Source organism: Equus przewalskii, chromosome 3 (assembly GCF_037783145.1).
Source record: "Equus przewalskii isolate Varuska chromosome 3, EquPr2, whole genome shotgun sequence".
NCBI classification, from domain to species: Eukaryota; Metazoa; Chordata; class Mammalia; order Perissodactyla; family Equidae; genus Equus; species Equus przewalskii.
This window is the reverse complement of record NC_091833.1, coordinates 37,160,924-37,174,513: the sequence shown is the minus strand read 5'-3', so window position 1 is coordinate 37,174,513 and position 13,590 is coordinate 37,160,924. Positions and strand designations below refer to the sequence as shown.

The window sequence follows — 13,590 nt, the reverse complement described above, 5'->3', positions numbered from 1 at the left end:
AGGCAAGGGAAGCAAAAGAAAAAATTTAAAAATGGGACTACAACAGACTAAAAAGCTTCTGCAAGACAAAGGACACATGAATAAAATGAAAGACAACCCATCAACTGGGAGAAAATATTTGCAAATCACATATCCGACAAGGGATTACTTTCCAAAATATATAAAGAACTCATACATCTCAAGAACAAAAAAACCAAACAATCTGATCAAAAAAATGGGCACAGGCTATGAAGAGATATTTTTCCAAAGAAGATATACAGATGACCAACAGGCACATGAAAAGATGTTCAACATCACTAATTATTAGGGAAATTCAAATCAAAACTACAATGAGATATCACTTCATACTCATCAGAATGGCTATAGTAACAAGACAGGAAATAACAAGTATTACAGAAGATGTGGAGAAAAGGGGACTCTCATACACTGTTGGTGGGAGTGCAAACTGGTGCAGCCACTATGGAAAATAGTATGGAGATTCCTCAAAACATTAAAAACAGAAATACCATATAATGCAGCTATCCCACTATTGGGTATTTATCCAAAGAACATGAAATCAACAATTCAAAGAGATTTATGCACCCCTACATTCATCACAGCATTATTCACAAGAGCCAAGACATGGAAGTGACCCATGTGCCCATCAATGGAAAAAGGGATAAAGATATATATATATATATACACATATTTATACACACACACACAACGGAATACTACTCAGCTGTAAAAAAAGGACAAAATTGTGCCATTTGCGACAACATGGATGGACCTTGAGGGTATTGTGCTATGTGAAATAAGTCAGACAAAGATAAATACCATATGATTTCACTCATTTGTGGAAGATAAACAAACACATAGATAAGGAGAACAGTTTAGTGGTTACCAGAGTAGAAGCAGATGGTGAGAGGGCAAAAGTAGCAAAAAGGCACATACGTATGGTGACAGATAAAAACTAGACTAAGGTGGTAAACATGAAGCAGTCTACACCAAAACTAAAATATAATAATTTACACAATGTTATAAGCCAATATGACCTCAATAAAAAAAAAAATGGGGGGATATATCTATTATCTTTATGGTGGTGATAGTTCCATGGATATAGACATCTTTCAAAAATAATCAGATTGTACACTTTGAATATGTGTAGTTTATTGTAAGTTAATTATAACTCAATAAGCTGGTTTAAAAAAAGGTAAAAAAGAAATTAAATCTTTTGAAGGCACTACTGCAAAATCAAACATGCTGCTTGCTCTCCCTGCAGAAAAAGCAAATTTACAATAAGACATAATATGTATGCATGTAGTAAATACAAGTATAACATGCCTATTAAACAAACAGCGATGCAAAGAGAACCACCAAAAACGAAAGGCCCTAAGGTGGAGTTGGAAACGAGTTCTTTCCTCTCTCTTTGCCCCTTATATCACATACCAACATGTTCATTCATATATGATATATATCAAATTCTACTTTAGTATTTGCTATTATATAATTTTAGAAGTGGCATATCACAGACTGAAAGGAAGGGATGAAAAAAGATATTCCATGCAAATGGAATCCAAAAGAGCTGGTGTAGCAATGCTTATATCAGACAAAACAGACTTTAAAGTAAAGAGACAAGAGGGCTGGTCCAGTGGTGTAGTGGTTAAGTACACATGCTCTGCTTCAGCGGCCCAGGGTTCACAGGTTCAGATCCTGGGTGTGGACCTACACAGTGCTCATCAAGCCATGCTATGGTAGCGTCCCACACATAAAATAGAGGAAGATTGGCACAGATGTTAGCTCAGCAACAATCTTCCTCAAGCAAAAAGAGGAAAATTGGCAACAGATGTTAGCTCAAGGCCAATCTCCTCACCAAAAAAAAAAGGGAGGAGAGAGACAAGAAAGGGCATTACCTAATGATAAAGGGGTCAATCCAACAAGAGGATATAACTTTTGTAAATATTTATATGCCCAACATAGAAGCATCTAAATATATAAAGCAAATATTAACAGACTTAAAGGGAGAAATAGACAGCAATACAATAATAGTAGGGAATTTTAATACCCTACTTCCTTCAATGGAATAGATCATCCAGAAAGAAAATCAACAAGGAAACATCATCGTTAAACAACATGTTAGACCAGATGGATTTAACAGATATATACAGACTATTCCATCCAAAAGCAACAGAAAACACATTCTTCTCAAGTCCATATGAGATATTCTCCACGATAGATCATGTTAGGCCACATAACAAGTCTTAACAAATTTAAGAAGACTGAAATCATATCAAGCATCCTTTTGACCAGAAGGGTACGAAACTAGAAATCAGTTAGAAAAACAAAGCTGGAAAATTCACAAATATGTGGAGATTAAACAATATGCTACTGAATACCAATGGGTCAAAGAGAGAATCAAAAAATACACCTTGAGACAAATGAAAATGGAAATGTAACATACCAAAACTTATGGAATGCAGCAAAAGCAGTTCTAAGAGGGAAGTTCCTGGCAATAAATGCCTATCTCAACAAACAAGAAAAATCTCAAATAAACAACCTAACTTTACACCTCAAGGAACTAGAAAATGGAGAACAAACAAGGCCTAAAGTTAGTAGAAAAAAGGAAATAACAAAGATCAGAGCAGAAATAAATGAAATGGAGACTAAAAAGACAATACAAAAGATCAATGAAAACAAGTGGTTCTTTGAAAAGATTTAAAAAGTTGACAAACCTTTATCTAGACTCACCAAGAGAAAAAGAGAGGACTCAAATAAAATCAGAAATGAAAGAGGAGATGTTATAACTGATAATACAGAAATACAAATGATCATAAGAGATTACTATGAAAAACTTAATGCCAACAAATTGGGCAATCTAGGAGAAATGGACAAATTCCTAGAAACATACAACCTTGTAAGACTGAATCATGAAGAAATACAAAATCTAAACAAACTAATTACTAGCAAGGAAATTAAGTAAGTAATCAAAAAACTCCCAACAAACAAAAGTCCAGGGCCAGATGGCTTCACTGGTGAATTGAAGCCAACATTCAAACTCTCCAAACTTCTCAAAGTCTTCCAAAAAAGCTGAAGAGAAGGGAACACTTCCAAACTCATTTTACAAGGCCAGGATTACCTTGATAACAAAACCAGACAAGGACAACACAAGAAAAGAAAATTACAGGCCAATATCCCTGATGAGCATAGATGCAAAAATCCTTACCAAAAGATCAGCAAACCAAGTTCAACAATACATTAAAAGGATCATAAACCATAATCAAGTGGGACTTATTCCAGGGATGCAAGCATCGTTCAACATCTGCAAATTAATCAAGGTGCTACATCACATTAACAAAATGAAGGACAAAAATCATACAATCATCTCAATAGATGCAGAAAAAAATCATTTGACAAAATTCAACCTCCATTTATGATAAAAACTCTCAACAAACTGGGAACATACCTCAACATAATAAAGGCCATATATGACAAGTCCACAACTAACAATTTACTCAAAGGTGAAAAGCTCAAAGCTTTTCCTCTAAGATCAGGAACAAGACAAGTACGTCTACTCTTGCCACTTTTATTTAACATAGTATTTGAAGTCCTAGCCAGAGCAATTAGGCAAGAAAAAGAAATAAAAGGCATCCAAATTGGAAAGAAAGAAGTAAAACTGTCACCATTTGCAGATGACATGATATTATTCTGTCATATATCATAATAGTTGAAAATTTTGATATATTGAAAACCCTAAAGACTTCACCAAAAAACTGTTAGAACTAATAAATGAATTCATTAAAGTTGTAGGATACAAAATTAATATACAGAAATATGTTGTGTTTCTATACACTAATAATGAACAATCAGAAACAGAAATTAAGAAAACAATCCCATTTATAACTGCATCAAAAAGAACAAAATACCTAAGAATAACTTTCACCAAGAAGGTGAAAGACTTGGACACTGAAAACTATAAGATATTGAAGAAGACAAAAATAAATGGAAAGATATTTTGTGCTATGGAATGGAAGAATTAACATTGTTAAAATGCCCATACTTCCCAACTCAGTCTACAGATTCAATGTGATCCCTATCAAAATTCCAATGTCATTTTTCACAGAAATAGAACAAATAATCCTAAAATTTGTATGGAACCACAAAAGACCCTGAAGAGCCAAAGCAATCTTAAGAAAAAAAGAACAAAGCTGGAGGCATCATGCTGCCTGACTTCAGATTATGTTACAAAGCTAGAGTAATCAAAACAGTACATCGGAATAAAAACAGATACATGGATCAACGGAACAGAATAGAGAGCCCAAAAGTAAACTCATACATATATGGTCAATTAATTTATGACAAAGGAGCCAAGAATATGCAATGGGGAAAGGACACTCTCGTCAATAAATGGAGTTGGGAAAAATGGAGAGCCACATGCAAAGAATGAAACTAGACCACTATCTTATACCATATACAAAAATTAACTCAAAATGGATTAAGACTTGAATGTAAAACCTGAAACCATAAAAACCCTAGAAGAAAACATAGATGATAAGCTCCTCAACATCAGTCTTGGTGATGATATTTTGGATTTGACACCAACAGCAAAGGCAACAAAAGCAAAAGTAAATGTGTGGGACTATATCAAACTAAAAAGCTTCAGCAAAGAAAACCATCAACAAAATGAAAAGGTAACCTACTGAATGGGAGAAAATATTTGCAAATCACATATCAGATAAGGGGCTAATATCCAAAACATATAAAGAACTCATACAACTCAACAGTAAAAAAATCAAACAATCCAATTTAAAAATGGGCAAAGGATCTGAATAGACATTTTTCCAAAGAAGACATAGAGATGGGCAACAGGTACATGAAAAGGTGCCCAACATCACTAATAATCAGGGAAACGCAAATCAAAACCACAATGAGATACCACCTCACACCTCTTAGAATGGCTATTAACAAAAAGACAAGAGAGAACAAATGCTGGCAAGGATGTGGAGAAAAGGGAACCCTTGTGCACTGCTGGGAATGTAAACTGGTACAGCCACTACAGAACACAGTACAGAGGTTCCTCAAAAATTAAAAATAGAAGTACCATATGATCCAGCAATCCTACTTCTGGGTATTTATTCAAAGAAAATGAAAATACTAACTCAAAAAGATATATGCATCCTCATGTTCATTGCAGCATTATTTACAATAGCCAAGATATGGAAACAACCCCAGTGTCCACTGATGGATGATTGGATAAACAAAATGTGATAGATAGATATATATATGGAATATTACTCAGCCAAAGAAAAGAATGAATTCTTGCCATTTGTGACAACATAGATGGAGCTTGAGGGCATTACACTACGTAAAATAAGTCAGACAAAGACAAATGCCATATGATCTCACTCATATGTGGAATTTAAAAAGAAAAACAAGCTCATAAATACAAAAAACAGATTGGTGGTTGCTGGAGGCAGGAGATGAGGTGATGGATGAAATGGGTGAAGGAAGTCAAAACAAAAAAAGAAGGACTCTCTACTGTGCTCTTACAAAAGAAAAAATAAGAAAGAAAACAAATGAAATACCTATAGACAAACTGAGCCAGCTGTGTCCCCTCTTCTCTCTGTTTATGGAAATCTTCTGGCAGGGGTATTTGCTTCCAGAGGTAACTCCACAGATATCCACAATGGACATACACACACAAATACACAGACACATACAAAAGGGAGCAACTTACACACCCAAACATTCCTTGCATGGACAATCCTGGGGCCTCTCAGCCTGCACAGCTGTTCCCAGGTAACACACTCTACAAGAGTCATGTCTACTTACACAGTAACTTTTGAATTCTAGATGAAATGCCATGTTCCTAGAAAACATAAATATCCATAGTTCTAGAAGAAGTTGTAAACTCAAATTGGAAATAATCACAGAAGAAATTAAATATATTGAGGGGAAAAAAATCTATGCCCCCTAAAAATGCACAGAGCCCAGACTGTTTTGCAGGTGAATTTGTCTCAATAAAACCAATAACCTATTTTATTTAAATTATCTCTAGATGTTTAAAAAAAAAAAAGCCTCCTAACTCATTCCACAAGGTGAGCATAAACACAGACACACCTACCAAATGCTACAAGCTGGGTGTTATAGGTCACATCTGTCTTGCCAATGATTATGTTTAGATAGCATTATTTAATGCTGAATCTAAGTGTGACGAGGCCCAACATCCATTCTCCTATTACCACAGTCATCTCTTCTGTCTTTGAGAGCCTCATCTACTCTACTCAATTTTTTTAACAGATTTGGCTCCTCTAGGCATTTGAGTTTATAATTCTCATCATAGACCAATTTCACTTGTAAACGTGAATTTTTAAATTCTAACTAAAATATTAGCAAATCAAACCTAGCATAGAATAAAAGAACACAGCATTACAACTAAATAGAGCTTACACTAGGACTAGTTTACCATTAGAAAATTAATTCACAAAATTCACTATGTTAATATATTAAAGAGGAAAAAAATGACATATCAATAAATCATCTAACGTAGAGATTCTCAACCTTTGGGGATCCACGGATGAGCTCCAAAGAGTCTACAAGAACCTGTAATTGTAAGCATAATGTTGGTGTATGTGTGGTGAGTTCCATAAATAAGTTAACTCTCAAAGAAGTCCAGCACGCATGAATGCTTTCACATGCTGCAGCATCGCAATGGATTACTCTGCATTAAAATGATATTGTTGAAGCTTGCCTTAGAAAAAGGGGTGTAAACAACCTGGTGGCGTAGTGCTTAAGTTCACGCACTCTGCTTCAGTGGCCCGGGGTTCACCAGTTCAGATCCCGGGCAAGGACCTACACATGGCTCAAGCAGCCATGCTATGGTGGCACCCCACAAACAAAGTAGAGGAAGACTGGCACGGATGTTAGCTCAGCAACAAACTTCCTCAAGCAAAAAAGAGGAAGATTGGCAACAGATGTTAGCTCAGGGCCAATCTTCCCCACCAAAAAAAAAGAGGGGGCTTAAAAATATATTATAACAATATTCAAACTGATCCATTTTTAAAACAGGTTCTTAAATTCTACTCCACTAAAAATCATTACTTACTGTCAAGACGATCTCTCGGATGTTTTTCACATACAGTGTCACATAATCATTGATGTAGGTAGGCAAGTCACTGATGTGTATGCCATACCAATTCATCATCAGTGCTGCTTCATTTTCATTATTTCCACTCCACGTGATGATGGAGGGATGAGATTTCAGTCTCCTGGCCTAAAATTTAAGAAAATATAAAATAATTTTCAAATGCTCAACAGAAGAAACTCAGAGCTATAATTATTCACAAAATTATAGCCATTCATTTCTGCCTATAAATTCTTATGCGCCAGAAAACTCATTAGAAAATGGTTGGTAATGTTACCTGTGGGAATACAGTTTAAGAAATCTCTTGAGATTCTTTTTATCTAGATATTATATATACTAATAAGAGATGGTTCCTCTTCTCTACTATATGAAAACTGAAGAAAATATAATCCCTTTTATTGAAAAAGAAAAATATATCAACCTCATCATTATCTGCCTTTCCACAAAAAGGTTCTAAGAAATTCAAAGGGCAGGAGACATTATATTACAGGGGTGAGTTTCTCAAGAGCAAGTTGGAGTTCTGTGAAAGGAACAAGTGAAAAGACAACCTAACAACTGGGAGAAAATATTTGCCAACCATATATCTGATGAGGGATTAATATCCAAAATACACAAGGAACTCGTACATCTCAACATCAAAAAAACTAAGAACTCAATTAGAAATTGGGCAAAAGATCTGAACAGACTTTTCTCCAAAGAAGATTTACAGATGGCCAACAGGCACATGAACAGACATTCAACATCATTAGCTATCAGGGAAATGCAAATCAAAACTACAATGAGCTATCACCTCTCCTGTCAGAATGGCTATAATTAACAAGACAGGAAAGAAGAAGTGTTGGAGAGGGGCTGGCCCCGTGGCCGAGTGGTTAAGTTCGTGTGCTCCAATTTGGTGGCCCAGGGTTTCGCTGGTTCAGATCCTGGGCACGGACATGGCACCACTCATCAGACCACAGTGCCACATGCCACAACTAGAAGGACCCACAACTAAAATATACAACTATAGGGGCTGGCCCCGTAGCAGAGTGGTTAAGTTTGCACGCTCCGCTGCAGGCGGCCCGGTGTTTCGTTGGTTCGAATCCTGGGCGCGGACATGGCACTGCTCATCAGACCATGCTGGGGCGGCGTCCCACATGCAACAACTAGAAGGACCCACAACAAAGAATATACAACTATGCACTGGGGGGCTTTGGGGAGAAAAAGGAAAAAAATAAAATCTTTAAAAAAAATATATATATACAACTATATACTGGGGGAATTGGGGGAGAAAAAAGCAGGGGAAAAAAAAGAAACGCTGGACAGGATGTGGAGAGAAGGGAACCCTCGTACACTGCTGGTGGGAGTGCAAACTGGTACAGCCACTATGGAAAACAGTATGGAGATTCCTCCGAAAATTAAGAATAGAAATACCATATGATCCAGCTATTCCACTGCTGGGTGTTTAGCCAAAGAACATGAAAACACAAATGGGTGAAGATATATGCACTCCTATGTTCATTGCAGCATTATTCACAATAGCTAAGACTTGGAAGCAACCTAGGTGCCCATCAAGGGACAAACGGATAAAGAAGATGTGGTATATACACACAATGGAATACTACTCACCCATTAAAAAGGATGAAATCTGGTCATTTGTAACAACATGAATGGATCTTGAGGGTATGATGCTAAGCGAAATAACTCAGAGGGAGAAAGTCAAATACCATATGATCTCACTCGTAAATAGAAGATAAAAACAGAAACAAACAAACAGAGAGAGACAGAGATTGGACTGGTGGTTACCAGAGGGGAAGGGGGAGGGAGGAGGACGAAAGGGGTGATTAGGCACATGTGTGTGGTGATGGATTGTACTTAGTCTTCGGGTGGTGAACATGATGTAATCTACAGAGAAATCGAAATATAATGATGTACACCTGAAATTTATATAATGTTATAAACCAATGTTACTGCAATTTAAAAAAACACTGAATAAATAAATGAAATAAAAAGAAATTCTAAAAAAAAGAAAAAGAAACAAATGAGAGACAACAAACACCACTATAAGGACGACCAGAGAGTTTTGCTTTACAAAGCAAGTGAGAAGCAGAGATACTCTGGAAGCTAAAGATAAATATATGGAATATTCTAAAGGAAAAAAAATCAGCTCATCAAGAGAATGTCTCCTGAAATAACTATCAACATCATGTTCCAAGAAATCAAGCAAGGTTAAGCAAGTTACTGAATATATCTACACATAGAAGAAATGAGAGAATCTATCTGAAAACGCTGCCAGCCTTGACAATCGAGGGCTGCATGGAACTGGGCTCACTGTGGGCCACCCAACATAAAGGTCAAAGGATCCGGTTCTTCTGACACTGGGAGACGGGCCCCAGCAGAGGAGGGCAATTACATCTCTTTGAGAACAACAGAATGAGCCAACGGTCAAGAGAAATTCTTTTGGAACATGTTTCAGCAATACAACCTCATTTATAGCTTCTCTTTCACTGTAACGGAAGATTACAGTGATGGATCCCAGCTGATATTCTCAATGTAGTCTCCATTCAAGAGACTAAGTAACTCATACATAGAATAGAGATGCATGAAGGATGTATTAAAGAGATACATCTCAGGGTTGGCCAATGGGATAGTGGTTAAGTTCAGTGCGTTCCGCTTCAGTGGCCTGGGTTGGTGGGTTCGGATCCCAGGCAAAGACCTACACCACTCATCAGCCATGCTGTGGAGGAAACCCATATACAAAACGAGGGAAGACTGGCACAGATATTAGGGCTAATCTTCCTCAAGCAAAAAAGGATGAGGATTGGCAACAGATGTTAGCTCAGGGTGAATCTCCCTCAACCAAAAAAAAAAGAGAGAGAGAGAAAGAAATACATCTCAAAAAAAAATTAAAGTCTTGTGTTTTTCTAAACCAGGCTTATAAACAGCATTTCCTTTATTTTCTTGTGCATAGGCCCAGATAAGTAAGGGCTGCTAACAACTGTGCCTGGCATGTTTATGGTACTGATGAAAACACAAATACAAACAGTCAAGAGGGAAGAAGCTTCAGGGACTCTATGCCACATACACACTTCAATCTGATCTAGAATTTTATGGTAAGCTTTACTTTAAAATTTCAACAAATTCTGCATAAGAAAAGTTCTCCTTCTCTTTAATAATACATAAAAGAATTGAAGGCGCGTAGATATATTTTCATCATTTGTATAAAAGAAAATTAAAACCTCTAAAAGTTATTCATCCATCCATCCATCTAGCCACAGCCAGGTCATGAGGATACAGAGGGGACAAGCCCAAGACCTTAGCGAGATCACAAGCTTGCAGGAGTGACAATACACTGAACAAGTCATTCAAAGTGTGACGTGTGTCACAAAGGACAAAGGATCTACTCTAGAATTCCAGATATGGAAAGGTTTTCCTAGAGAAAGTCATGCTCAAGGTAAGAGGGGCCAGAAGAGAATGAGTGAGGTGATCCACAAGGGAGGGTGACGGGGAAGCCGTTCCTGGGCACAGACAGATGGGGAACGTGGTGCTTGGAGGTGAAATGGCAGACAGGACAGCATAGTGCATGGTGAGGATCTTTAAGTTTATGCGCAGGGCTCTGAGCAAGGGATGATTCAACATGCACTTTTTAAACCTTTTTTCTTAAAAAAAAATAAAACAGATGCAGAAAACAAATTACAAGATACTTAACTACTATAAGGCAATCACCCTCATAACCACCACCCAGACCAAGGAAGAGACCTTTACCAACCACCCCAAGAAGCCTCATGCACCGCTTCCTAACTGCAGTCCCTTCTTCCTTCCAAAAGTAACTACTATCTTGAGTGCTACAAGAATCACGTGCTTGCATTTCTTTTGGTTATTCACAGAAATACACATCCACAGACACTAAAATTATGAACTCTTGGATATTAACGTACTTGGTGGATTTCAATCCACTGACATTCTTATCTTTATTAAATCCCAAATTGTCCTACTCTTAGTTGATCGGAGTCTCGTCAAGTTCTTTTGACACATCTTTGATAGCTTCTTTGTTATCTGTGTGTCAAAATACTCCAGGATTACCTAGTATATTTCCTGTCCCAGACCTGGAATCAGCCATTTCTGTAAGAAACCCTTCTCTTAACAGCAAGGATTATTTCAATATAAGGATGCTCAACATTATTACATTGTCCATTGTTTCTAGGCCTTTCCAACGGACAGAGTTAGGATTCACTTCTTTGCATTTATAGATCTATAAATATAAATATAAGTGTGTACATGTGGAATGCAAAAGAAACCAAGGTGTAAGAATCACTTCAAATTTTTGACCTGAGAAATGAAATTCAAAGGCTGGCATTGCCATTTATTGAGGTGGGGAAAACTGCAGGGAAAGCAAATTTGGGAAAAGTAATATAATGTAAGCTTGGTTTGGACACGTTACAGTTGAGATGCCTATTACACCTCCAAGGGGAGGCACCAAAGGTAGCTGGATGTAAGAACCAGGAACTCAGTAGACAAGCCGGGGTCACCAGCATACTGTTAGTGCCACTGAGTCAGTCCTGATTCACAGTGACCCTGTGGGCAGCAAAGCAGAGCCCTGCTCAGTCTTGTTGCACCATCCTCTCATCTAGTGGTGCTCTAGCAACAACACTCTGTTGCTGTTCACAGGGTTTTCATGGCCAATTTGTTTGGAAGTGGGTGGCCAGGTCCTTCTTCCTAGTCTATCTTATTCTGGGAGCCCTTCTTCCTAGTCTATCTTATTCTGAAACCTGTCCACCATAGATGATCCTGAGGGAATTTGAAATACCTGTAGTACAGCTTTCAGCATCACAACAACACACAGCCACCACAGTATGACAATCCACAGGCAAGTGGTGTGGTTCCCTGACCAGGACAGGACCCCAGCCATGGCAGTGAGAGCACTGGGTCTTAACCACTAGACCACCAGGGCTGGGTTCATCAAGATATAGGTGGTCTTAAAGCCATGAGACTGGGTGTAGTCACCTAGGGAGTCAATTACGTGACTGTGGTTTTTCATGGGATTTAGTAAAGAAAAAACAAAAAGTAAGCAGGAGCGGTTTAACAAAAGGCAGAACTGGAACATAAGCATCTTCCTTCTTAGAACAGTGATAACGTACCTGGTAAGCAACTTCTGCTCTCACGGAGTCCAAGAAACCCTGGCCAGCTGGATAAAGGGCACAGGCAAACATGAAGTCCTGCCACACCTATCAAGTCAAACAGAAGGCAATAAGGCACTTCCACAGATATGATCACACAGAGAGAAATTCTTCCTTCTGAACTTAGGGGACTCTCTTTAACGCAAACGAAACCCAAGTTAGCCGGATGGGATGGGTAAGATCACTGGAGCACTGCTGTGCGTGAGGCCCGGGAAAGGCAGGCACAGGCCTTATGGCGCTCCAGGGCCACAGGGAAACCTGAGAAGAGAAGACACTAGGTGGGCAGAGAATAAAGAGAAGAAAGGGGAAGTTAAATAAGAAAACACTGTGTGTGTGTTGAGGGGAATATGAAATTTCAAAAGCAGGAGTTTCCCCCTCCTCATTCCTAATTCACCCTAATCTTCACCTGGAATTTGGTATTGAGAGATGGACCAGACTGTTAAGAAACACCTTGTTTATAAAGGAATTAACTTTTCATGGCCAAAAGGACCACAACACGGGCATTCTACTAATGAAACCAGACAGTCCATTTCTAGGGAGGCCGTTATGACGCAGTAGCTGAGCTTGGCCCGAATAAGTCAGCCTGAGTCAGAATCCGATTGCACCACACATCTGCTCTGTGAGCTTGGGCAAGTTATGGAGCCTCTCCACATGTCAGTTTACTTATCTGGAAGTAAGCTAAGGGACTTCGTAGCCATGAGACCCGCCCCCCCTCCCCCCCCAAGAAATCCTCAAGAACGCCCTCATACCTGAAAAAAGGAAAAAAGGGAGAAAGGGCTCACAAAACACAGAGTAAGGAGACAGACAGAGAGAATCAGAATAGGATAGCAAATCTTCAACTATAGCACTAGGATAAAGGGAAAGAAAACACCAAAAACAAAGACAATCTTGTCACTTTAACCACAAACTCACAACACAAGTTGGAATAAGACATGAGAAAAACAACTTAGGAGGGAGGGAGGAAAGGGACTGAATCAGTTTTGACTATGGAAATAGGAGGCCATCAGAAAATGGACTGTTATCCACAAGATTCTGAATACAAACTTCAGAGTAGCCACTAAACTAAAAAGCAGAACAGAGACACAAAAAATAAATAAGGAAAAAACTAAGAAACACAGCATAAGAAACTGCAGTAATCAATGGGTAGACCAAAATACACAGGACGAGAAACAAAGCAAATGCAAGAAAACCGGAAAACCAGTGACAGAATGACAGCATTAAGGCCTCATACGTCAATAATGAACCTAAACATAAATGGATTGAACTCTCCAATAAAAAGACACAGAGTGGCAAGATGGATTAAAGAACACGATCCGA

At 38.2% G+C, this 13,590-nt stretch overlaps 1 protein-coding gene across 3 annotated transcripts in view; it reads right to left on the bottom strand.

The window, feature by feature from the left end:
- Window positions 1-13,590, bottom strand: part of MANBA (mannosidase beta) — a 113,852-nt gene that overhangs the window by 41,593 nt on the left and 58,669 nt on the right. For all 3 annotated transcript variants that reach the window (XM_070614143.1, XM_070614145.1, XM_070614144.1), the window contains exons 10-11: window positions 12,235-12,321; window positions 7,082-7,249 (exon numbers count right to left, since the gene is read on the bottom strand). In XM_070614143.1, the coding sequence (XP_070470244.1) occupies window positions 7,082-7,249; window positions 12,235-12,321 (255 nt within the window). The remainder of the gene's footprint in view (window positions 1-7,081; window positions 7,250-12,234; window positions 12,322-13,590) is intronic.